Source organism: Takifugu flavidus, chromosome 1 (assembly GCF_003711565.1).
Source record: "Takifugu flavidus isolate HTHZ2018 chromosome 1, ASM371156v2, whole genome shotgun sequence".
Classification (NCBI taxonomy): Eukaryota; Metazoa; Chordata; class Actinopteri; order Tetraodontiformes; family Tetraodontidae; genus Takifugu; species Takifugu flavidus.
Genome location: NC_079520.1, coordinates 13317661 through 13342955, shown reverse-complemented (window position 1 = coordinate 13342955; position 25295 = coordinate 13317661). Strand labels below are relative to the sequence as shown.

The 25295-nt window shown below is 44.0% G+C and overlaps 1 protein-coding gene and 1 long non-coding RNA gene across 4 annotated transcripts; one reads left to right on the top strand and one right to left on the bottom strand.

Moving 5' to 3' along the window:
* Positions 1-4385: 4385 nt before the first annotated feature.
* Positions 4386-24291, bottom strand: tbc1d4 (TBC1 domain family, member 4). 3 transcript variants are annotated; one of them, XM_057054749.1, is made up of 23 exons: positions 23893-24291; positions 19735-19863; positions 19421-19652; positions 19108-19331; positions 18230-18319; positions 17801-17905; positions 17565-17697; positions 17341-17432; positions 17147-17248; positions 16096-16218; positions 15546-15605; positions 14082-14296; positions 13567-13722; positions 11784-11941; positions 11383-11577; positions 9970-10131; positions 9727-9885; positions 9523-9623; positions 9270-9413; positions 8181-8340; positions 7904-8073; positions 7230-7406; positions 4386-6543 (listed from the first exon to the last, which is right to left on the bottom strand). In XM_057054749.1, the coding sequence occupies exons 1-23, from the start codon at positions 24289-24291 to the stop codon at positions 6313-6315; spliced, it is 3717 nt and encodes a 1238-aa protein (XP_056910729.1). In that variant the 3' UTR covers positions 4386-6312. The 3 variants fall into 3 exon arrangements, with proteins under 3 accessions (XP_056910729.1, XP_056910735.1, XP_056910740.1); XM_057054755.1 differs by having other exon boundaries at positions 14082-14293; XM_057054760.1 differs by lacking the exon at positions 13567-13722.
* Positions 22953-25261, top strand: LOC130537781 (uncharacterized). Its single transcript, XR_008953689.1, has 2 exons — positions 22953-23282; positions 23909-25261. It is a non-coding gene; the product is annotated as an uncharacterized LOC130537781 (long non-coding RNA).
* The last annotated feature ends 34 nt before the right edge of the window (positions 25262-25295 follow it).

The window sequence follows — 25295 nt, the reverse complement described above, 5'->3', positions numbered from 1 at the left end:
TAAACACCTCGTATTCAACTTATGAATATAGGTCTTATTTTAACATTAGTAATAAGGATGTCCTCAGCATCAGAGGTGAGCCCCCACAACCCACTTAAGTGAGTGCACTGTGCTCCCCAAGTCTGTTCAAACAGTAAAACCTTCTTGCTTTGTTAAAGTGCTGGGAAAAAGAAGAGGTTAATTGTGCACAGTGGGAAATCAAGCACCAAAAGTGTGAGCATTACAGGAAACAGAACAGAAACTGGCTATATCAGGAGGAGGGAATGATGAGATCCAGAGAGACAAATATGTGGAATCATGGACAATACATGGGCAATCCAAAGGTGCATATTATTGGCAAACAAGTTATAATAATCTGTTTTGATATTTTTTATTCATGCCAGCAAAAGGCCATTAAATGAGGTTTCAAATTATTTAAGACTATCTTGAAAAACAGGCATGCAGCCATTTTAATGGCAGTGTTGCTTGTAATCTTAATGCGAGATAGTAGGGAGGGGATGCCCCCCATGTGTACATGTGTCTGACAAGGCGATGGACAGGTAGGGGGATTGACAGAATTTAGGTCAGCAAGTTTCATAAAGGGGTAGAGTGTTGTTTTGCTAACAATGTGGAAGACAAAGAGGGCGAGAGATGTGGAACCAGGGAGGGGATGGAGGAGGAGGAATAGAGTGGAGTGAGGCTGGCACTAATGACGGGTGCGCCGAGGGCCACACAAGTACAGCTGTCTCCCCCTCCCAACTTCGGCAATGTCAGATCAGCATAATAAAAAGCAGTGTGTTAGTATGTGCTCACACGAACAGCTGTGTGGCTCGGGAGGAAAAGGTGGGGGGTGAACAGAAGAGGGGAGAGTTGTGCCTCACCAAATCTTCTGCCCTGCCTTGAGCTTGTTGAGTTTCTTGAATAAATCCCAGAAAAAGGGAAGGGTTAGAAACGAAGCAGGCAGAACAATGGGAATCATTTTTAAAAAGTGCACTAGATTTTTGCCTCGTGCATTTTATCCAGGCACCATCAAAAGAACTAGTCTTGGAACTAGTGATGTCAAAACTAATTCTTTTTCATTTTTTCTTTTTCTAAACTTCTGGACATTCTGCATAGCAGGGTGGGGGGGGGGGGGGGAGCTTCAGCTGTTGGGAAATGAAAAGAATACATTTTTAATACAATAGTTGCCAATTAGTTTCTTAATAAACAATGCCCGGAGCTTTTAAGTCATGGAACAGGAAATGTGTTCATACTTTGAACACTTTATCCTTGAAAACCTTGCAGGGACCTCTGACTAAAACATTTCACTTTCCTTTGATCAAGTTTCCATCAGGACTGATGTCAGAATGTGTCCAGAGTGCACTGACTCACACTCCCTCTACCTTGTCTTTGTCAGCCGCTCTCAAAGGGACGAACATATACATGTTGAATGATGTCAGAAATGTTGCTCTGACCTCACACCCACTGTCCCCCCTCAGTGATATCATACACCCATCCTCACGGGAATTAACCTCGAGCGCATAAACCCACGAAGTCTGCCCATGCCGGACACAATCTTTACCCATTATTTGCACTTTCATTTGATGGACCTCTGTGTAGGTGGATATCAGCCTGTCTGACTCACTCCTTGTCCGTCTGAGCACCCCCTCCTTCAAATCTGCCAGCCCTCTTTGTTTCTCTTGTCGTCTCTTTCTCCTCCCTTCGCTGGCCTGTGTTTGTCTTAATCATGGCAGGAGTGATGTGGGCATGGTAAAGTCAGGGTGATAAGAGGAGACTCAGGTCATTCCAGTCTTTTGGGACATCAGCAAAATTTGATAGGGATTTCCAGCTTGGGAAGACAAATAAGATCCTCTTCTGTAGAGGCTCCCCTCACCAAACTGTGGCTATGTGTGTAGCAGCTATGGTCACAATAAGGCCTGCAAATACAGTACGCCAAAGGAGCACACAAACCGGAGGGAATAGCAGATTTGAGCAGTTAATCCGTGGCAATTTAAAATGCATGTGATATTTTTGTCTGCATGTATTTATAATCCCCACGAGCTGTGTACATCTAAGAGTACAGTGTATGCTTTGCAGGCCTCCAGAGACTAAACAGATGACTGGCTCAGGTAAGCCGGACGTTACTCCACAGCATGTGCTGGAGCTGGCCCTGGGGGATTTGAGAAGCGTGTCTGGCAGACCATCGGGGTAAGCAAAGGGGGGTAGAAAAGGAAGAGTGTCTCCTGTATGAAAACAGATGAAAAGGGCTCCGATATGACAGGTAAATCATTAATCATACGTTTCTCCAGGCGACGTTCATAGAACTACCTGCTGTTGGTGGCTGGAACAGTGTGTGTGTGCGCACATGTGTGTGTGTGTGTTTTAATTCTGTGCCCTTATTATTGCACACTTCCTTGTGTTGTTTCAGGGTCTAGCCATTTACCATAAAGCCCCTCTGGCAGCTCCATCAATGACACACAGGCGGAGAAAAACACTCTGAAGGAAGCAAATCTGTCACTGTGCTAACTAAAACATGTCATTGTGCTGGTGCTGTGTAGAGTTGCATGCTTGTGCAGTTTGGATAGCTGATTGGAAGCCCTGGCTGTCAGCAGAGACTTTACTTTGTAGCTGCTGAGAAGAAAGTCATTTTAAAAGAGCTGGAGCAGCTGGTGTTCTTACGTTCTCGGGGGAAAGAGGGATGGAGAAATGAAGGCACGCCTTAACTATGAGATGTGTTAAAATGTGTGTGTTCCTGGCCTCAGGGGAGCCACCTCCTCTCTCTGGACAAGACTGAGCCCACCTGAGTCTCTCTCCAAACCTCCAGCTGTTCCGCACTCCATCCTGAAAGCGTCACTCATCACCTTTATCTCCACGCTGCAAATTCAGTACCGGTAACTCCTCCGATCTCCGTCAGCAACTGTAAGTCCAGTCAAGCAGTGCCGGAATTCACCGACATTTCTGTTGTAGCTGTTTGTGTTTCTGCCTTGAAACCAAACTACTGATTCCCTGCAGGGAAATGAGTTGTTACATATATTCTATACTGGGTAGTACATCTTACTTGTGCCTGGGTTCTGCAGTGTTTCCTAAAGAAAGAACTCCAGGTTTCAGACTGCACCACAAGTAGAGCTGTGTGAATTCCCATATAAGGCAGGAGGACCCTTTCTAACCTTCTCCTTCTCTACTCTCCCTCTTCCATTCTCTCTATCATTGCAACTCACTCCCAGAGTCAGCTCACTCTTCCCTTTCAGCTAATACTGAGGTCGAATGCCCTTAAGACACACACAAAGCAAAGGATTGCCTGAGAACAACATCCACTGGCTGTTTCTCTGCGGTGATACTTGTCATATCATGTGAAATAAGTGTCACAATACAGTAAATTGAGATCCATAATTCCACTGGGAGCGACCCAGCCAGTAAGACTGGGAGGTACAGATGGATAGAAAGATGAAAATAGTAAGGAGGGAGGGGAAGAGATTGGGGAAAAAACATAAACAGAGCTGATAAGACCTTCGGTGGAGGAAGTGTCCTTCTCAGCAGATCCCCAGTGAATTCCCAGCATCCCATTCTTCCCTTGCTGCAGGATGTAACCTCGTGTGGGAATACGCCAGGAATGTGGCCTCTTTTGTTTAGTGTGCGATAGGCTCCTGTTTGGCAGCATTTGTGTGTCTTATGTGTGACAAGCTCCAGGCTTGGCAGAGGGCGATCAGAGCGGCACTCAGCAGTCTTTCTGGGTAAGACCCTCCCAGAAAAACAATGACTGGTCTCGCGGTCGCTGTCTTTATGAGCCTCTCCCTGTCCGTCCATATGCATAAACTACAGAGCGTCTCACATTCAAATAGTGAGCAATAATAATTACAATCATGAAAAATTAATAGAAAAATGTATCAATATGTATCTTACAGTTGCATAAACATTTTCTTAATTGTATTTTTGTTTCTTGTTACAGTTTTTTAAAAGTCTTATAAACGGTACTTTTGATGCCATTTTATCAGTTTCTGTAAACAGAAGCTTCACCAATCATAGTATCTGATTACTTTTCTATGACTACACGTTGCCACTTGCGTTTTGGGGGGAACAGACTGAGATTTCTGTAGGTTTCTCTATCCCGGTGACCCAGAGAATCATCTTGTCAACTGACGGTTTAAATCCCAGAGTTAAACCATCATTTGATAGGATGATTCAGCACCCACACCTGGTCGAACAAGTTGGAAATATAATCCTTTTTTCCCCTCTTTTTTGGACAGTCTACTTGCACTGCAAGACAACTGAAACATCTTTAAATAGACTCTTAAACTGTCAAAGTCTATAGTCTTATATAACACACACCAACGATACACTGAGACTGCTTCGGCTTGGTCGCACATACCTGCAAAAAAGTGAAGAAATGAAATTTTCTTATGAGAAGTCAAAGAGATGGTACACAAGTATACAGAAAACAAGGCAAGAATTTATTCAAGAAAGTACAACAGTTGCTTTGCTTGTGTGTAGCCCTCGTGTTGATAGCAAAATAACAAGTGTATTATTTAAACATTTTGAAGAAGTGATGTAAAACAGACCCTTCACAGGCATCATCAGGGATTGTTGGAGAAAAGGTTGCAGTTAATTTTTGGCACTCAGGAGTAAGACAGGATTTGGTAAACAAGTCTGTGAGACGTTTGTGCCAATACCTTCAAGCTTTAGTCTTAATAGAAACCTGCACAGTTTTTTCAACATACAACATATTGCAGCTGGATAAAGATTGATTCAGCATGGGTTCAAGCACATCTTTGGTTACGCATTAAAGTATGATATATAAGCACAATAAGCAAAATTGTCTAAAAGGGGAGGGAACCTATGCTACTCTTCTAGGTGGCTCTGTTTAAACTCTGAATGATGGTGATGGTTTCTATAGGCTGGTTGTGCATGAAAGGTTTGGTTCACCCCAAATCACCACAGTCAGCAAAGAACGAATCATCAGCTAAGGCAGGATGCACCATTAAACATTAAGTGGTTTCTTGTAACAAGTTTGCACACATAGGCACATAAACTGGGCACCTGAGCATAAACTGATAGACTGACTGCATGACGGGCCATCCTAAACCAAAGTTCAACAATAACCACACAGAAAGTGACAAGAAAAAGCATTACTGCAGCTTATTGACAAGGACGGGAAGTAAGTTCTTTTTCTTATCATGGACGTTCATTCTTGATCTATGGCAGAAAAATGAAGCCCAGAGCTTTTGTTTTCTCCATGAACAGCATGGTAGCAGTAGCGCAATGGTGAGTCAGCCATGGAGGTGGGATAAAACAAACCTGAGGAGTCAGGGACAACTCATTTGAACTGTCTGCCTGGGTATTCAGTCAGAATACTGAACGGCCTGTGTATATGTGACAGCCTACATACAGACGCTGTGTGTTACTGTCTGTATAAGACGCCGGGGGATCAAAAGGAAAGTGAACCACCTTGAAGCTCCTTCCCCTACACTCTTGGAGCATGGCTGATCATTCTAGATTGCAGAGCAATCACCAGATACTTGTTGCTGCACAAGTTTTTTGTCGAGATGATGACATCATCAGAAGCATGTACATGTGGTGCACATGCAAGTCTGCCCTCCCTGTTTTTTTGCTGTCCCCCTTAAAGTGTGAACTCTGAGTCGGTAGACACTGCGGTCAGTCACACAGGAAACCAAGGAGGCAGAGAACCTCACATCCTGTCTGCATTCTGGAAGAAGCACTTCCTCCTCAGATGCAGCAAGAACAGTTACTCAATATTTGTCACGTAAAGGCAGTTAAACAAAACAAAAAAAGAAAAATCAAGAGAACAGAAGGAATAATGTTACAAAGAAATAAAAAATAATAGACAGTAGGGTCCTGTGGGGGTTGCCAGCTGTTGAATGACACAGTGGCAATAACTTTAAGTTGAACATGGAGTTCAGAGGGATTTATTTGCACCATCTGTTTAGTATATTTGTTTTTTCGTCTTGGGGATAATGAATTTGATGTAAAGGCATCCAGGTGCTACTCAAAACCATCCAGAAAGACAAATTTCTCAGATGTGAAGACCACAATAGAGAAGATTGTTTGTTCTGATCTCACCTTCAATAAAGCACCAAAGCAGAGGAGCTGCAGCGGCTCTGATGCACAGACAGGAACAGTCTGGTAGCTATTATAACTGCAAACATCCTCCCACCACTACGGTATGAGCCGCAGATACTTATCATACAGTCTGGACGTGATTAATCCAGTCATCACAAATTTGAAAAAGTGCTGCAACCTTTGTAAAACTATATAACAATGGCGGTGGTTTTCCTTTCGCTAAAGTGAAGTTCATCGCTTCAGAGTCCGCGCGGCAGAGCAGCCAGCCCCCGGCTGCCGTCAGGGCTTCTTGGCTTCAGTTTTGGCTTTCCCGTTGGGACCTGTTTTGATCTGGGTCATCTCCACATCTGTCGGAGTGTCAAGGGGAAGGCATGAGCGCATGCGTTCAATGGTCTTCTGGTAAGCTGCCTTCTCCTGCTCCAAGGAGCGAATCATGTGCTTCATTTTGCTCTCCCGAGAAAGGAAGTTCTCCACACTCGTCTCCAGCGACTGAATCTTCTGCCTCGCAGCCTGGAGTCAACAGACATGAAATACAGGATATTATGTAAAAACACAAATTTAAATGGAGGGCAGACACAAGCTGTGAATAGCAAAGGGCTCCAGGCCAACATTTCTTTGAAGGCCATCACTGTTTGGCCTGAAACAGACAATGTTAAGACAAACATGCTCTACTGGAAAATGCATTAACTTTATTCCAAAAGAGAACAGAGTAGGCTAAAATTAACTATGGCAGAATTGTATTGTTGCAAACTAACTTCTCAAACTGACAGCTGATATCACACGTTTGTGACAAAAACTGGGTGTTGAGGTGTCCGTTTGGTCCCTTTCTTTTATGAATGTTGTCTGTGTTTAAAGTTTAAAGGGTAATTAATCACTTTTTTAGGTTTAAAGCACAAGTCTACATTGATCAAAACAAAACTGTATGTGGATGAAAGTATATTTTAGAGCTCGTGCAGGAGAAAAAAAGTCTTCCTTGTTATTTTCCTCTTGTGGTTTACTGCCATCTACAGGTAGTGAACCTCAAATGACTCAAAGTAATCGGAACAATAACTAGAAGTCAAAATATCCATTTAAATATAAATTTCCCCATTCATCAGTGATATAAGCAGTAAAATTACTTCTATTTCAAACATTTTTTCAAACCTTAGAGGTCTACAATTACATTCAGATTAGGCTGTAATTATTTATTTCTTCACCTGAAGTTTTTCCAGCAGGTCCATGTTTTGCCTTTTCAGCTGCATGTTGGTCTTTTCCAGCTTGTCAAGACGGTCAGAGTCATCCAACACAGCACCTGCATCCAGCATCTCATCCTGCAGGACATGGTACTCCACTTCATATGCGTGCAGTTGCTTGGAGATGTCCATATCCACGACCTGAGGAACAAGAAGTGAGACAATGGGATCTATGTGATCACATAATTTTGGATGGTCTTTAGCACATGAATGCAAATTCAATTCAGTCTTTCAGCTCGTATAGCTTCTTTTGAAGGACAGGGTGGAAAGTTATTGGTTACCATTTTCAGGTGAACTCTTTTGAACTTTGTTGTAAATTATTCCCTGACAGGCTGCTGACAGCCACACCCTGAGAACTCAGATCTAAAATAAAGAGCTGAAAGAAATGTGAGCCACAGCTGCGATGGCAGAGTGATAAGGAAGGATCCTAAATCCTCCTCTGTGTGGGCAGAAAATAACACTTTACGTATCAAAATCACTCTGGCTGGCAGTTTGTTACTGCAGGAGGAAAGAGGACCATAAACATGTCAAGACAGGAGCACAAGTTTTGCTTTTAAAAAGTGCAATTGTACTTTTTTTTCCCAAAGGAAGCCTAGACAAATATTTTAAATGTGTACATTCTTTTCTGCAGCTTATACCTTTGCAATAGTCTGTTCCATCTGTGACTGACTGAGGGCAGGAAGTGTAGATTTTAAATAGTCCACAATGCTCTCAAAGCTGTCACATTCCATTATCTCCCCCTCATGGCTGCTCAGCAGACAGAGTGCCACTTTAAATATCACTCCAGTCCCTTGGACGAATACAAAATCTGAAAGAGAAGCAGCATGGACACAACTAAATATGCTTTGCATGTAATGTGAAAATAGTATTGTTTGATCAGCATGTATTTGGTTAATTAAAAACATGTAATCGTACCAAAAATACGCGACACAAAGCCGAGTGGGAACTGTGAGGCGAAGAGTGTGAGGAACCACGGTGCTGCGTAAAGGCTTGGGCTGATCTCGTGATCCTCGAGATGAGTGTACAACTCGCGGTGGTAGTCATGGAGCAGTCTGGAGAGCTGGTACATCTGAATCTGTGATAGCATGGAGAGCGCGTGAAAGCGTTGGCATACATTGGAAGCAACTGAACAGACACGAGTCTAAACATGCTGGGCTATGACAAACGGATCTATCCGGATCTGCAGGAAGGAGAAATGGTGGGCAAAAAACCTTCACTCAAACTGGAAAACTCCTTAATCCGAGCAGGTTTTTAAGGTTTAGAGTTTTGCTGCAGCATGAATTCCGCCTAACTCCAACTAGAAACACTAAACCTGAAGTGTTAGATGGACAGCAGACAAAAAGAGAAGTAGAAGCCATCTGCTATGCTAAAATTAAGCTGTTATTAGTCTTTCAATTCCCTGACCTGTACAAAAAAAGAAGAAATACCTTTTATCCCCTCCTCCGCTGAACCAGCGCACTTCACAACGCAACACAGGGTTCCTCTTTTTATACAACGGGGTCAAAAAAGAGAAATGAACTGTGGCGCAGCGCGCTAAAGCAGGACACTCCTCAGCTAAATAGTTACCTGATGTGGATTAAACATTACAATACCTGCTGATCCTTTGCCCCAACAGGACAGTTGATGTTTAACCCAAGCTAACAGGAGAGGAATGCAGGTGTTCTGTGAGTTAAGGTGGGGACGCTTGACTACCGTTTGCTGTTCCTACCTAGTAAAAGGGGGCCTATTTTAACAAGAAGAATAGATTAAAATAAACCACTGATCTTGAGTTGAGGGGGATATATTTGATTTTCAAATGTGGTGGGGGCAGTAGGACGTATGGGGTATTGGCGTTCATTTATCTTTAATGCTGGGAGGGATTATTTTTTTCCCCTCATCCAAATGACGCAAAGCTTGATCACTGCCATTAGACTTAGTAAATGAAATATTTAAGCAAATTTCTTGCAGGAACAACCACTTGGGTTTTCTTTTCAGGAGGATAATGTGAGGTGTCTGTGCGCTCACCTGCAGAGAGATCATGTCTGGTTTGTACTGCTGCCTGATGCCCAGGTCATACATGAGGAACTTCAGCATGTCAAAGGCCTGCTCCTCGCTCATGTGAAGCAGCAGCACTCCGGCTACAAAGCTGATACCCTGACAGTAACCAACCTTGGTGGTGGAACAAGAGCAGATTATGTGGCGCCAACGACAACAGTGTTATTCACCACACCCTGAACTTCCTGCAGTGATGCAAAGGAAACAAGATCTTCACGTGTACCTCTGTATCCAGCAGAGAATAAGCTTTAAGGAGGTTGTAGAGGGAAAGTTGCCCTGCACCCAGCTGGGCTGAGAAGTATTGGTGGGTGGGGAAGGTCCGCCCTGAGCAGGAGGAAAGATGATCAACATACATTTTGCAAACGATAAATATATTTTTTGGGAATGATACTATTTGGGTTTCTTCTGATTCCACAAGCCTTCACACCTAGATCCACCAGAATGGCATGTTGCTGCGCGGTCAGCTGCTTCAGCAAATCCCGATAGGGTGTGTCTGGGGCATGCAGACGCTGGGGCAGCCTGTGGCGGAGCCGATGCTGATAGGAAAGAAGCAACCAAACTTCCCCACGTCTGTTCTTGGGAACACCTGCGCATAAAGAAGAAAAACAGAAGAAGACATTCATATAGGGAAGCAAATGAATGTACACACACCCACACACACATCATTCACCTTGGCAGAGCGCATGGTATAACTCCTTCTTATCTTGCTGAACAGTTGTTCTGCCTGGGGCTGTTAGTTTTCTCTCCCACAGTGCCTGAGCATCTTTGGAGCACTGGCCCACTTCCTGATAGTTCAGTTTCATCTTGCGTATGTGCAGTTCATCACGGCTCGCTGCCAGACAACCAATCAGAGATGCACGTACATACATAAATACACAAACCTGAATGGCAACGCATACACAAAAACCCTTTGTTACTGAAAAGTCATATGACGCATCAGAGAACACCACAGGACAGCCTACAGTGTGAATATATTCCCTTTTAGCTTATATTACTAGTTATCATTGTAAGCCAGGGATGGGAAAAAAAGCCATGTTATCCACATCATAACCGAACCTTTAATGCTGAAGGCCCCGTTACACAAAGACAGTGGAGAGAGGGACAGGGACTAATGAATACAAAGGAGCAGCACAAAGTGTGATTCTACATGGTCATGCAAACAAGATCTGCTGATTTTAATAAATATAACACCCAAAGTCATGCAAAGACCTATGCCTTTTTAATTGTATATTCTCTTTAAACACTCTTACCTTCTAAAGAAAATGGTTACTCAGAGATAGGTTCTCAGACCATCAATGGTGTCATAGTAACATACAAAGAAAAAAGATATGTTGGTATAAAGCAGTATAAGCTTTTACTACTGTTATTAATGTTATATATAATATATAAATGGTATTACTACTATATATTATTATCTGTTTATGCTTGGACTTGGAGAGCTGATTCCTGCATCTTTACTGCAAAAATGCAGAATTTTGCGTTTATTTGGGTCAATGGCCCCTGTTTTCTATTTTATACTTCATTCTGCTTTTATGTAATCTTTTTCTTATGTTTTTGTAAGAGGAAGTGGATATGAATAACAAATATAAGATGATCTGGCGCATAAACTGTTAGATGTGCATTAATTACACTCTGCCGTTAGAGGGCGACATTTCAAACAATTAGCTTAAATCACATTTTTACATGCTTTTTTACATGCATGTAAATATCCCCTTTAAACTATTATGTATTTTTGTGTGTTTGTGTGCGTGTGTGCATGCGTGCATACATGCATGTGGATATATCTGCCTGTGGTTGCCTACTGGGTGCACTGTGTGTGCACAGCTAATGACCTAAAAACCTCCTGCTTGACACCATGACACAATAGCGAAAATAAGTTAAATATTTAAGACAAAAAAAACACAGCTGTTGTCAAGAGAGGAGAATAAAAAAAAGTGACCAAAGAAAAATTTAACAAAGTGAACCATTCATTCTAAATGGGGCTGATTTTTAACCGAAACAACTTCACATAAATAAGGCAAAGGCCATTATACACCATGAATGTGGCCAAATGTTTCTAAGTTGATGGGCATATTTGAGTCACCTTCCAGTCTCTGGTTCTCCTTTTCCATGCGCAGAAGTAGGATCTGCTGGTGGATGGCAGTTTTCCATAGGGCCCGATAGTCAGCTGAGGTCCTCTTGGGCTTCTCCCCCGGTGGAAGCAGATGCCTTGATGGGTCCATAACAGATCTTCTTGAATGTGGAGAAAGAGGCAACAACTCCTGGCCTTTAGAGTCGTCTGGAAATCAATATTCAACAACATGAAGGAAAGGAAAAGGCAGTAAAAACATTTAAGGAACAATTTCTCAAGATAAATAATCAAAACTGCATTACACTGGCATAGTTACTTTTAAAAAATTACATTAGCATATATGCAATCCCTGCTTTTGCCACAGAAGATTTCTTTAAACCAAAAACATAATGTTGGATGTTGTGTTGCTAGACCTGGGTGGTGCATGGGTGCAGGTGATTTGCTCATCGGTGATGCAACCCTGAGGAAGATCTTCTGTCTCCAGGAGACCCTGCGTGGGGTCGGAGGCAGCCCCCCGCTCAGCGAGTCATTACTGCAGCTAGAAAGGGTTCTCTTCCTGCCTTCACCGTTGCTACAAGAGAAGAAACCTGATAAATGAGTCCAGTATCAGCCTACACATCACTCTTTCTAAGCTGCATTCTAACATGCAGCCACTAATATATGTATACCTGTCCTCTCGACTCACACAAACAAAAGGTCACAAACATCTAAACGGATCTGAACTGAAAATTTTGTGAACAATTCAAGACGAATGTGCTGAAGTAACTAATGTCCCAAGGATTGAACCAGCAGTAATCGAGTTATGAAAGCAGAAAAAAATAGATAAAACAGAAGTAAACGTCAATCAGCCACATAAACGACCAGAGGTGAGCTGCATACATGCTTCTTTGTTTTGTAGAAAATTATTAAGGGCTCGTTAGTCGGGGAGAGGCGGCTTCGCTTCACACTTGATATTTTCAAGTTCACTTCAGATGATCGTATCCAAGCCTCAAAATTAACCCAAGACACTGCAACACATTGTAGCAAATGTGTCCTTTGGTAAACTGTAAAAGCTCCCAGCTAAAGCGAGAAGACTGAGCCTCTGTATTAGGTTTCAATGTTGCTGCTGACCTCTGTTGAATATACACACTTTAATGCTACTAAAATGGAATAAAATCCCAAGAACAACATATATTGCCCCAATGACTTGAACTGCAGTATATTTCTCCAAAATTTAAATGCCAAACATTTAGCGTCAGTGAGGCTCAGTCATGTGGACAGGGCAAAAAAGGAAATGAATTACTGGAATAAATGTCACAACAGTCTTCACCATTTCAGCTCTTCTGCTGAATTTCCAGTGAATCTTACAGTTAAATGCTTCCCTTTGTCATCTTTCATTTTTGAGGCTTTTATGGGATGAAAAGAAAATCACAGAAAATACAGCATCAGAGTACAAATTCAATATGCTCGCACATTTTGCATCCCAAACCCCAACAGGGCATAGTTTTTAACTCCTAATCATAATCAGGGGCAAAATGAGCTCCTGTAGCATTTCTGCCTTCAGCTGCATTATCAATTAAAAAGCTCAGAGACTAAAACGAAGCTGCTCTCTAGGGAGTCGTGCATCCTGTGTAGTGACATTTACACCGGTCTGCACCACTGCATCTCATTCATAATGGAATTATTAACCTTTACCATCGAGACACAGAGGACCCTCTCGGGTTGGTGCTGCCACAGACCAACCACAGCCTGTTAAACACACTACATTACCGTGCTGATAAAAGTCATAGCCTCTCAAAACAAATGCAGAGTTAGTCTGGATGGTGCCAAGGGTCCCCCCCCGAGATTTCAAAAAGAGGGGCTGGCATAAGCACGGAATATAGCTAAGAAATGACACAGTAGAAAAACAGTTTAACATGCAAAATGCCTCAATTTACATGCAAATGCCAAAAGAGAAGGGGCCACTTGCATCCCCGCAAAATGGTGAAATGGCCAAGGCAGTTTCTTCAATTGGTGGAAAAAAATGAAAAGAAAAAGGGATATAGTATAGTGTGGTGAATTTTCACCATGAAGAAAATGCTGCTTGCAAACAGGAAGTACAAAAAAGTTCAGCTGTAAAAGGTTTGGGCCCACTCTCCCACCCATCCCCTCTGTCCCTGGCTGATGCATGTGGGCCTAATGCATGTGGGGGCGGCTCCTCTGAGAATGCCCTCTCACCTCTTGAGGGTCCCACTGTCTGCCAGGGAGCTCAGGGAGCCCAGTGAACCCTGGTAAATGCTTTTCAGGAAAGTGGGAGCGGAGAAAGAGGAGGGGAGGTTGAAGGAGGACTCGCTCTCCGAAACGCTGCGCGTTCTTGAGGAGACAGCCGTGGGACTGGGTAAGTCAACAGTTCAAAAAAAAGATGTTTCAAAATGAAATGATACATAAACACAACAAACATCACACAAAAGATGGGGCTTCTGTTTAGAGCACAGCGAGCAAAACGTTGACAGGAAACATGTGATGCTATTGTTTAGCGGTACTGGAACAGGAGGTGGGAGATTCAGGCCTGATCAAAGTGTCGCAAATACATTATATCATGTGAAATCAAAGGTTAACTGTATATCATTGTAGCTTGAAAGTCATGTGGCATAAGGTATTGGGAACAGTTGGGGAACATCAATAAAGAGGATATTCTGCCCTGATTCCTCCCTTCAGACCAAACCTATCACCCCCCCTAAAGACCAGGGTACCTGCTCTGGAGCAGCTCGGGGTTTACAGACTGTTGCCTGTGCAGGGCAGCCTTGCTCTGGCTGTTTGACTGGCCCTCGAAGGAGATGCGTTTCTTCACAGGTGGGTGGCTGAAGGTGTGGGCACGCCGGCGGAACTGGACGCCATTTTCCGGGTCATTTTCAGCAAAGGTGGGGGGAGAACCTGGAGGGGAGGGCCCCGGAGATTCCTCATCCTGCTAAACAGGACAAAGATAGATCTGCTTCAAACACTTGCACGCACGTAACAAAATGGCGAGGGGGGGCGGTACGTCCCCGTGTCTCTGGTATTGAAAGCACATCAGCACAACCGACAAGCACAACAAACACCGCCTCCAGTCGCACGACTGGGCTGCACTCACCTTGCCGCTGTGCCCTCACTGACTGTCTCATTTTAGTTCAAACGATCCACTCGCAGCTCTCCGACATGCCGTTGCCCCATGCCAAGACAACCTTCAGCACTTCCACATCTATTGTATTCTAATGGCCAATGTCCTGTGACTCACACAATCATCCACCATTGGTGGAGAGAACGCTCAGGGGAGCAGGTCTATGCAAAATCCCACCAATCTCCTCCCATGCCACTTTCAGACACCATTTCCTGCATTTTCCGACAGACATTTCTGTTTTATATTTCAGCCTAAATATAACCTATAGATGAATATGAATAAATTGGCCATTAGTAGCATCTCGACATATCTGGCACCGCTGTTCAAGTTCCAGAAGGCCCGTCTTTGTGGCGCACCATGTTATCAAGCAGCACTACAGTTACACTCTAATTTGCAGGCTTTTAGTAAATACTGGTCGAACGGATTTGCTCGGAGAATCTGTGAATCAGACACTTGTGCTGTGTCTTGTGACAGGCCAAAGAGGAAGTCAGGACAGGCATGGCTCAAAACTGCTGGACATCATGACATGGATTTCCTGCAAGAACATCAGCACAAACCTCAGGTTGATACGTGCACGTGACTTTCTTCTGCCCATCGTGAACTAATAGTGGCAGGGCTTACAGGGGCCTCAAGGCCAAACAAATGTAAGGAGGATCTTGTCAATGGTAAAGATTGCCCTGCGTGATTACAACTGCATGATGAGTGCCAGGAAAGTCAACAATTATACCACACAAGACGCAGGTGACTTAAGGGGAATAAGGAATATGTCATGTTGGCTCTGGACTGATGATAAAGATAAATGATCTTCAGTAACGCTTTTCAAAGAGTGTAATGGAAAAATAATGCCTGTTTTTATTTTAACTTTGCTTCTTTTCTTCAAACTGCACACAGTCTGTATGTTGCTGTTATCGGTGGTGTGTTTTTTTAACCTCATCACTCACTCATTCCATATTTTATAGTGAAGCAGTGGGACCAACAACCTTCAATGGCTTATGGATTGCTGCATAGAGAGAAAGAACGCTTTTGCAGTATCGGCCCGTCGTCCGTCGGGGACGCTTACCCTTTCAAAACTGCCAATGCTCCCCATGCTTCCCAAGCGCCCCCGCATCCGGCTGGCACCCTGGTGACAGAAATGGTTACACAGCATGAAGCCCTGGAAATGCTATAGGGCTCATTTTTAATCAATATTGACTTATAAATGTACTTGGTGCAAAAAATTAAAAAGAAAAATGTTTGATTTTTGCTCTGGTTGAAATGAAGCCTGTCAGCAGTTTCAGTGTGTAAGGATAACAGATGGCAGCAGGGATCCAGGGCTGCCTGTGTGCCTCTGAGAAGCAATTACTCTGCAGCCTCACTGGCAGATGTGGTTAAGTCCAAATCCCTTCATTTCCAATGACACAAATACAGCGAGGGGCAAAGCAGAGAGACACATGAACGATATAGAGCAATAAATGCCCTCCGTTTAGGGTGGAGGAACGACAGCACAGGAATGCACACAGTACAGCACACAATAACAGGAAGGATTTGGTTTAAAACAAGGCAACGGGCAGGGGAGGGCAGGACAGAAAGCCTGCTATTAATAATAAAAGAGAGTATCGCCTCACACCCACCCTTGCAAAGATGTTCTCCAGAGAGTTGGTGAGGGAGGTGCGTGCTTTATTCTTGAGGAGATCAAGTTTGAAGCGACTGGCACTAGCTGAGGAGTCTGCTCCTGACGCGCTGCTCACTGCATTCTGACAGATTAATGAACAAAGTTTGACAAATGTCATGGCAGATACAGTAAACCAATGGCCCTGCAGAGATGTTATATTAAGAACTCAGAGATGGAATAAAACAGCAAAGCACATGGTGGAACAATAATCGAGCGCCTGTGGTGTGGGCTTTGTTATTTGACTGATAATGTTTAACATACAACCCCTCAGGCTACATCACGCTCGCGCAGCAATCCATAACCCTGCCATACTTTACTGACATGCCCCAAACCCAGAAGGTCATGGAATGTTACAATAGTGCAATCGCTAGCTTCAAAACATTGCAAGCAATACTATGGACAAAGGTTTGTTTCCTGGATTTCAAGGGCTTAAGATGCTTCTATCACTTTTGATAATGAGAAAATGTTCTGCTAGCTAAAGCTTATTTTGGTTATGAATGCACACAAACGCATCATGGCGCAGACCCAGACAGAGCCAAAAGTCTAAGACACATGTCCTTATTTTTTGTCAGCAACATGATTCAATAATTCACAGACAGGAAAGTGTTAATTATTGAAAACAGTAAAACATACTGAAAGAATCCAATTGGGCTGATTGTGGATATCAATATAGACCTTAAGAGTTTGTTTAACTTTTTATAAAATACATATATTTGAAAAGAGCTGATCAAGCTGTGCTACCATTGCGAAATATCCCTTAACTTAAAATACAAGCAAGTGCAGGGTCACAAAGCACTGGGTAACTTTAACTCAACCAGGTTTTGTTAAATCTAAGGAGTAATTGTTTTATCAGTTAACGTGTGGTTCATTCACTTGTGCAAAGTTAAGCTCAGAAGCGACTCTTTAACAGCTATTGTGACACATTAACGTGAGTGCATAATGAGTGCAGCCTATTTTTGTAAGGGTGATATTTTTACACCATAGTTAGGGTGCGCATGTATCTGACACACCTCTCCGATGTGAACGTGGGACGTCTGCTTGTTGTCGCACAGCTGCCTCAGATGAAAAATCACCAGCTCGTTCTCCTCTTGGTCTGACCGGGGCTTTAATTTCTGCACACAGGAAAACATAACCTCTAAAAATAAGCTACTGACACCAAAATAAGAAGAGTGTCTGCATTTTGTCTCAGCTCAGCAAAGAGTACCTGAACCCGTTCAAAAATCTCAGCCTGTTCATTATCGGTGAGCTGGGAGAGATATTTTTGGATGGCTATCTTTGCTCTGGGTGGGTAGAGACCTGGAGACAGAGGAGGGCAAAATAATCATCTCATTTTCAGATTTTTTTTTGTCTATCTGTCCCTCTGAAGGACCCCAAGGATCATTATGTTCATGAATAATGCCAGAGACAGGTCCAGCGGGTTAGAATCACCTTCAATCCGCTCACAGAGTTTGTGCAGGTCATGAATGGGGCAGGCTTCACATAGCTGGATCTCTGTTTTGTTGCTCTGCAGGGCTGCTGCTGTAGAGAAGGCCTGCTTCAACGTAAGCATCACCTCCTCCACCTGACGTGCACAAATGTGACAACACATACATACACAGAGAGGTTTGCGGGGCTCAAAATAAGAGGATAAGGTTATTTTCTTTCACAAGTCTTGTGTGACTCACCAGGGACTCACTGGCACACTGGAAAACAAAGCACACATATTGACTGGGCCCAGACTCCAGCTGGTCCCGACAGATGAAACCGAAGTGGTCCGAATGCTTGATACCCTGCAACAAACACAAAACCAAAACATGAAACCAGAAGAAGCGTCGTCACAACAACACAGATACACGCAAACGAGAAGTAAAAACTTTCTGTCTTCCTGATTCTTGAGTGATTCAAAACATGAGTGGATTTTATATCCAACACAATAGGATTAGGAATAATTGATTTTAAAACTAAAAATCTTCCAAACTGTGAATATGGAAGGTAAGGCAATGGAAGCTTTGGCATCTGCACAAACCAAACTTGCTTTTGAGCTTGGACAGCAGCGAAGACAAACGAGAGGAATGGAGAGAAGAGTGGGTAATATGAGGTAAAAATAAACCAACCTGACAGCAGGAGGAGATATCCTTGAAGTTTTTCTCCAACACCACAGTTTTACTGTCAGGACTTATGAGGTTTACTTCAAAACGACCCACCTGGAACACAGGACGCACGTTACCAGACATGTGAATAAACACTCGCAAAACATCTGCCGTGAACAAATTGCACGGATACTTAATATCAAAACGGATCAGGTCTGTCTGCTCTGAAAGGAAAGGTCCAAAAGTCTGCACCAATGATTTTTCTAATAATTAGCTTCTGTGAAGGGTGTCATATTGAGCGCCGCGGTCTACTTTTTAAAATTAGCCTCATGAGTTTGGTGCGCTGGGTCGGCAGCTGCCTTAATCTGTACCCTGTATGCTTATTACGAAGTCAGGGCCTTACATTTTTATGGGAGTAGTCGGTTAGTATTTCTCCTTGAAATTTACAGCCTCTTCAGACTGAAACAGCAACACAGAGCAGAGCTATGCTGAGCATTAAAGCTGCCAGCCACCTGAGCATAAAAATGATTCATAGCAGCAAGTGAACCGGCAGCTGAACTAAAAGCAAGGAGAATGGCAAATGACGCTGACTTGAAGTAAACCGCATTTGCAATTATGGCAGGACACTGGGAATCAAAACTATGGTTTTCAGGGGAAAATGTGAGGAAAAGCACATCCATCTGAAAGAAATCTTGGCTTTTAAATTCTGATACTTCTACAGAAAAAAACAAATCCTAAAATAAACATTCCATTGACGATGTGCGGTGTCCATTCCTTTCAGCTTACTGCAAACTACTGTGATTGAAAACAGGATTCTTGGCACGCCACCAACTCAGCCGTTGGCCGGACACAGAGATAAGAAGCATGTGATTTTACCGTGCGCTTTTTTTCATTGCGTGTACCTGAAAGAGCATCGTGCGGTTCTTTTCCGCATTGGACGGCTGAACGTGATTTGGTGCGCTGGAGTGTCGGCGGCGTGGGGGGCCCATGATGACACCTTCCCCTGGTTTCATCTGAAGACTGCCAGCCAGGCTGCTGCAACGTGTACGGAACTCCTGAGGCTCCTCGAACCCAGAATCCTCCAGGATGCACTCAGGAAAAGATCCTCTGCTGCACAGGCTTTGAACTGAATTTAATACAGAACTTTTTTTCAATGGCTGTTATATTTTTTTTAATATTGCTCAGTTCAGGTGTAGTCAATCCGCCTGAACCCACCTCCTGCAGTGTCATCCACTCCGGCACTTTCCGTATCTTCTCCTCGCTCAGTCAGGGAAGGGGGGACTTTGTCTCCTTCCCCTCCAATCAGAAACTCCACAGGGTTGTGCTCCATGGACCCCCGCTGCCCGTTGAGCAGGCGCAGGCGCTTTTGCTCGACCTCATGCTGATGAAATTTATCGATGCAGTCGTCGACGAGGGTTGGTGGAGCCTTTTTGTGCATCACTGTCACCTGGAGTTGAACATTCATAGTGAGCAGCGGCGCCATGTCATGCGGAAATATTCATCAAGTGGGGGTTTGTTGTTTGTTCTACCTTGCCACAGTAAAGCACTTCAAATTTCTGGGAGTTGTAGAAGGCTTCATCAGCTTCCTGTTTGGGCTTGGCATCTCCCTTTAGGACAGATTTGGACACTTGGCGAATTCTGCTAATCACCTCAGAGACCTTAAGGATGGAATGATAAGATATGATGTGTATGAAGATAGAAATGTGGGAAATAACAATGATAGTTATTGTACACAATATGTTATTGTGAGGAACTAAACAGCAACAGAAAAATGCCAGGATGAACACAATAATCTGAATGACTGGTCACCACCCCTCACCTCACATGCAGACGTAAACAGTAATGCATACTGCACTGGTTCGGAACTTAAACTCTTCTGGATCCACACTGTCCCCAAACACCAGCCTTCTTTCATTGTTATATGATCGAGCTCAGTAATGACGGCGGGGGGATACTGGTAAGGTAAAGCTGCCCAGTCGGTGCCGAACTGCTCATGTGACAGTTTTAGTCTATTTATTTTTGCCCACACATGTATTTTTCATCAAAAATAGCAACACACCGAGGGATGACAGCAGCCTGAGTATTAATTTGGAATAACCAAACAATGATGATCCTGGCAAATCAAGTATTTAACTGTAACAAGTGCTGGACCCTGAATATTCCCATAAAACACAATCCCCTGGGTTGTGTCTTTGATACATAAATGTGAAAATGAAGCACACGCACAATAAATAAAGTTATAAACTATTACAGCTGACAGGCCTGTTTCACCCAAACACTGCTCTGATCAGCAAACAGTGTGTCCAGGCCTCATGCTACCACTTTAAATAACGCAACGCTAAAAGTAAACATTACAAGATTTGACTACATAAGGCGAGACAGGCCAAACACTGGAGAGGCAGGAGCCAGGAAACTCCCACACACTACAGAAGACAAAACAGATGGCTTGAGGAAATCACACACCCGAAGGTCACACGGACCTTTTTAACACCGTGGTGCGTTCAGCACGTGCAGCATGTTCAAATCTGTTTGGTTTTTGTTTTTTCCACAATTTTGACAAAACATTTCAAATCAGACTTAATGTATTTGGAACATTGCCATTACTTGTGAAAAAGTGAGAGTGCACGAAGGAGGCAAGGTCAGACAAATAGACTGCGTACGGTGACAATAAGCCCCAAGACAAACAGTGAGCCTACACACCTATCCTGGTAAATCTGATAGGAAGGGCAAGCCGGCTGTTGAGCAAATAACTGTTTTTTCAAGTTGAGACCAGGGAAGGGCTTATGTAACTAAATACGGGGTCAAGGTGTGACCAGGGCAGAAAGATAGAAGCAGAAGGGAAGAAATGAAAAGTGGAAAACAAAAACAGAAGGTATCACCCGGGGTCTTAACACCATGTTTCTAGATCATTGTATGTTTAATTCAAACCTGAGTCTAAAGGCGGCGCATGGATTCGCAGGACCGTTTAGCGTGTGGGTGGGCCCAAATAAACTATATGGTCAGTTAGTGTGATTTTGAACCAAACGATAGAGGGTTAGGGGTCAGAGTCAGGGTTCATCCCCTGCTAAGGCAGCGCTATCGACACTAGGTCAAACTGATTCAAAGGCCTTGATGGCTGAGAATGACAGCTGAACCACCCGGTCCATTCAACTGTGTCATGGGAGGAAAACATAATTCCACCTTAACCTTTGACTGTGCTGCTGAAATTTGCATAGGTAAGATGACGCCTAGCTTTCGATGACGCTTTTGCTTTGATTAATTCCTTCTAGTCCAGAACTGGGAAGAGGTGCTTGTTCCACAAGTGAAGACAGGCACAGACAGGTAGAACTTGTGTGGGTCTATTTAGCACTCCAACCATCTCTCAAAGGTTCCTCCAGCTGGAGTTTATGCGACAGCTTAATCAATTAATGCCCAGTTTTATCGACAACATCAATGGTGAAGATGACTGGTCTGGGAGGCATGCCTGCATAAACGTCGGAGGATTTAAAGCTTAGCTGAAAACAAACAGGAGAATTGGCCTTTCTGAGCTCTCTCCTAAGCCCTCTCAGTGAATGGTCATGTCAAATGAACATGTAACTAACCCCACTAGGTTTTCAGATTTTTTTAAGCACTTTATTTTTTTGCAACATTAGAGCCAATAAACATCAGCCAAACAGAAGACAAACTTCAAACATGAAACACAACCATGTTCAAAGCTCATTTCTCATCAACATCTCCAGCACCCAGTCTCCAGTGCTTCTCTATGTGCTGGAGGACAAACAGGGCACCATACTTTAACAGTTCGTGTCTCAACTAACAACAAAGATAAAAGGCTACCACCATGGCTAAAACCACGTGTCAAATGCAGCTGAGAATGCAATGACTGTAGGCTCTCTTTTTTTGGCAATTTGCAGAATAAACCACTGAACAGTAGCACAAATCAGGGCCCTTCCCTCCTTCTTTGCAAATAATGGTAAAAAAAAAAAATACAATATTGTCCAAACAAAGACAAGGATAACAGTCTCCTACTCCTGTCGTGTCTGTCACTCTTGCCCTGACTTGGCTGCCAACTGTGTCACAACACGTCACTGACCGATGAACAGCATCCATAAAGCAACGGTGAGAGAATGCTGATGTGGCCTTGGTCCAAGTCGCAGCAAAGGCAGCAACCAAATGCACCGACCTGCAGTTTACACTGCGCAGACACCAACTGTCAGCTGCTGCTCAATACTGACAGAGCCAAGGCTGCACTCCCCCGAAGTTCCCTCCCATGACAACCTCTGTGAGCTCCTGGCTGGGAGAAACTTGTTCAACCCTTTACTTCATTTAACTAGGGTAAATATTACAGAGTTGGTTGTCATGGATCCCCCCCCAGAATCCAGAGATTCCCGAGTGGGCGGCTCAGGCATAACCAGACAGATACATGCGATGTGGACAGAAGGCGTATTTCAAGCTGTGAAAAGTCAAACTAGCTGTTACTTGCAGAACCTTTTAAACAAACTGAGCATGCGCAATAACTATTTCTATAGACTCTGTTTTCATTAGCTTTTATTGGCGTTAAACTTTAAAACATGTCCTTCTTGTGCAAACACAACTTTATTAGCATTCCCTGCATCAATTGCATAATTCATTTTTCCTCCCCACCCGTGAGGGATCTGTCTAAATACTTCATCCTCTTGTACGACAAAGTAAAGACAATTCCAACAACAAAGAATGCCCGTCCTACAGGAAATACCTGCCAAACGACCAGCAGTGTTTCAGATGTGACCACAGAACACTGAGAGAACAGCACGTGGTTCACATGTTGCTATAGCTCGTTGGCTGTCCAACCAGTTTGGGTTGCGTAATATTGCTCAATAAGTTATAGTCAACATGCTTGCCAGGCCTCTGAAAGGATCTCAAAATCATTTCTGCCTCAAATTCTCTGACTTCTTCCAGCTTAGGACAGGCATGTGACTCTGGAAACATGACACGAGGCAAAAAACATCAGGGATTGATTCAGAGACGTGAGCCTAAGTGAGCATCTGCGTCTGGAGCTGTAAAAGATCCTTCCAGCAAGTATAAACAACTGTGATGGGAAGAGTTTCTCCTACAGAAGGTGAGAAATCGCTCTGACACAATGAGGTCCTAATGTACCAGCAGAGACTTTCACTCGTGTGCAGATGCATATCGGAGCAGTTGGGACAGCTCAGGCAGCGACACATGCTGACAATGTCAACCAGTGAACTCGGTGTTAATCAGAATGGGCGTCCTGATTGGTGCGTAAATGCTGACTTAGCTGATGTCACAGCACACGTATGATCTCCTCAAGAGAACACAGGCATGGATTAACCTAACCAAAAAAATCAGTATGCTCCATTTGTCACTCCCTCCAGCCTAAATCCTTAATACCACAGCAAACACAGATTAATCTAAAGTGTGTTTATGTGGAAAATAGATGACATTGTCTTCACTGCTGGGAAAATACAAGATACTAGTCTGTCTACATCACAGAAATGGCATACCAGCCTCAAAACTGTGCCATCAGTGTAAATAAATATTGAAAGTTTTAATGATAAAAACGTGTTTTCCGCTGCCTCATCAAGCTAGTTGCTCCAGAGAGACAATATCTGACAAAGCTGTTGGTGCACTGCAAAGAGTTAAACTATATAACGTCTGCATTTCCTGTGTTTGTGGTGGCTCTTGAATTGCAATTTTTTTTGTTGTACCTGGTTGGGGTCGCAGGCCTTGAATACGTGACAAGACATCTGGGACTCCGGGTTGTCCGGCTGGCCCCGCAGGAGATAAGCAAAATATGTGAGGTCATTGCTGTTGTGGATGAAGCGAGAGATGAGCTGCGCTTTGTGTTCAAAAATAAAAACCGAGGAGTTGGTGCTGCTGGAGGGGACGCAGCGGACAAAAGGGGGATTAAGGACCAGGTGCACCTCCCTCGGCTGCACCACGGGGCCGCAGTCGCCCTTCTCGCTCCTCCTGCGGATCTCAGCCACCAGCCACGGCAGCATGGGCAGAGTGGTCCGCCTGTCCAGCGCGGACCAGCCGATGTAAGTCAAGGAGAACCTCCTGCCGGATTTGGAAGAACAGTTGTCCTTCTCTGCCAAACTCTCCATGTTGATCAAGCGGGCTTTGGGCGATGCGTGGCTTAATAAATAACAATAGTTTAAAAGTGTTGAAATTCTATCATTCTATCAAAAATGTATTGCAACGCAATATTTTATCTGAAGCCCGCAGATGTCGAGGATACTCTGCAACAGTTCCACATGCACAGTGAAAGTTCACCTATGTGCAAAACATGTGCTCGACCCTGCGATCAGCTGTTCTCCAAAACCTCTCAAAAACGGGCTGCTTCCATTCAAACACTTCAAATTCACCGAAATCGCGTATCTAGAGGATGCTCCCCGGTCCTGTTTGCATGGCCAGTGGTTCCAACGCTGAACAGTCCTGCACTGTACTGTCCCGACCAAGCCTGCTTGCAAAAACGTGGCTGTGGATGGCTTCTGTGTAAACACAAGTCGCCCTGAGAAATCAAGATTTCTTTGACGCGCCGTGCGTCCCTCCCTTCCTGAGCGCGCGGCTGGTGCGGCGCAATTACGCGGCGTCGGCCCGGGACTCTAAACGGTTCGCTGTCTGTTTACAGAATTTCTCCTTCGGCGTGAACAATTTCTCAATGCTATGTCAATTTCCTCCGCGTTTTGTGTCTTTTCCTGCAGCCTGCCTGTGAAGGTCCTTTCTTCCACAGCGCTCAGGGAGGCGGAGCGGCTCAGCCCGTCGACACCCGCCCAAACATCCCATGTGCTGGAGGAGGGGGCTGGACGGAGCCGCTGAGAGAAACGTGACAGGGGCAAACTCCTCCTCTTTCCACTCTGCAAAATAACTGGAAACGCTCTTCCACGGTAGTCTGGAGGATGTTTGGAGCCCACGTGGTACTTGTCCTCAGGGCCATGGTTGTTGTAATTCCAGCTGCTGCTTTTACCACTTAAAACATACAAATTCCACAAGGGCCGCACAAGAATATGCACTTCTTCATTAAGCTTTTGTGAAGGCTGTGTGATTCCAAATTGGATAAATCTGTTCATCAGACGTGTTTTTCTATTCAGAGGACTTCCCATCTACT

Bases quoted from the DNA above. Each gene is read 5' to 3' on its own strand.
- tbc1d4 (XM_057054749.1), bottom strand. From the start codon at position 24,291: ATGGAGAGTTTGGCAGAGAAGGACAACTGTTCTTCCAAATCCGGCAGG. The intron at 19,332-19,420 runs GTGGGTTCAGGC...TATTAAATTCAG, and splicing joins AGTGGATGACACTGCAGGAG to TTCAAAGCCTGTGCAGCAGA. The intron at 9,886-9,969 runs GTGAATGATGTG...CTTTATGCGCAG, and splicing joins ATACCATGCGCTCTGCCAAG to GTGTTCCCAAGAACAGACGT.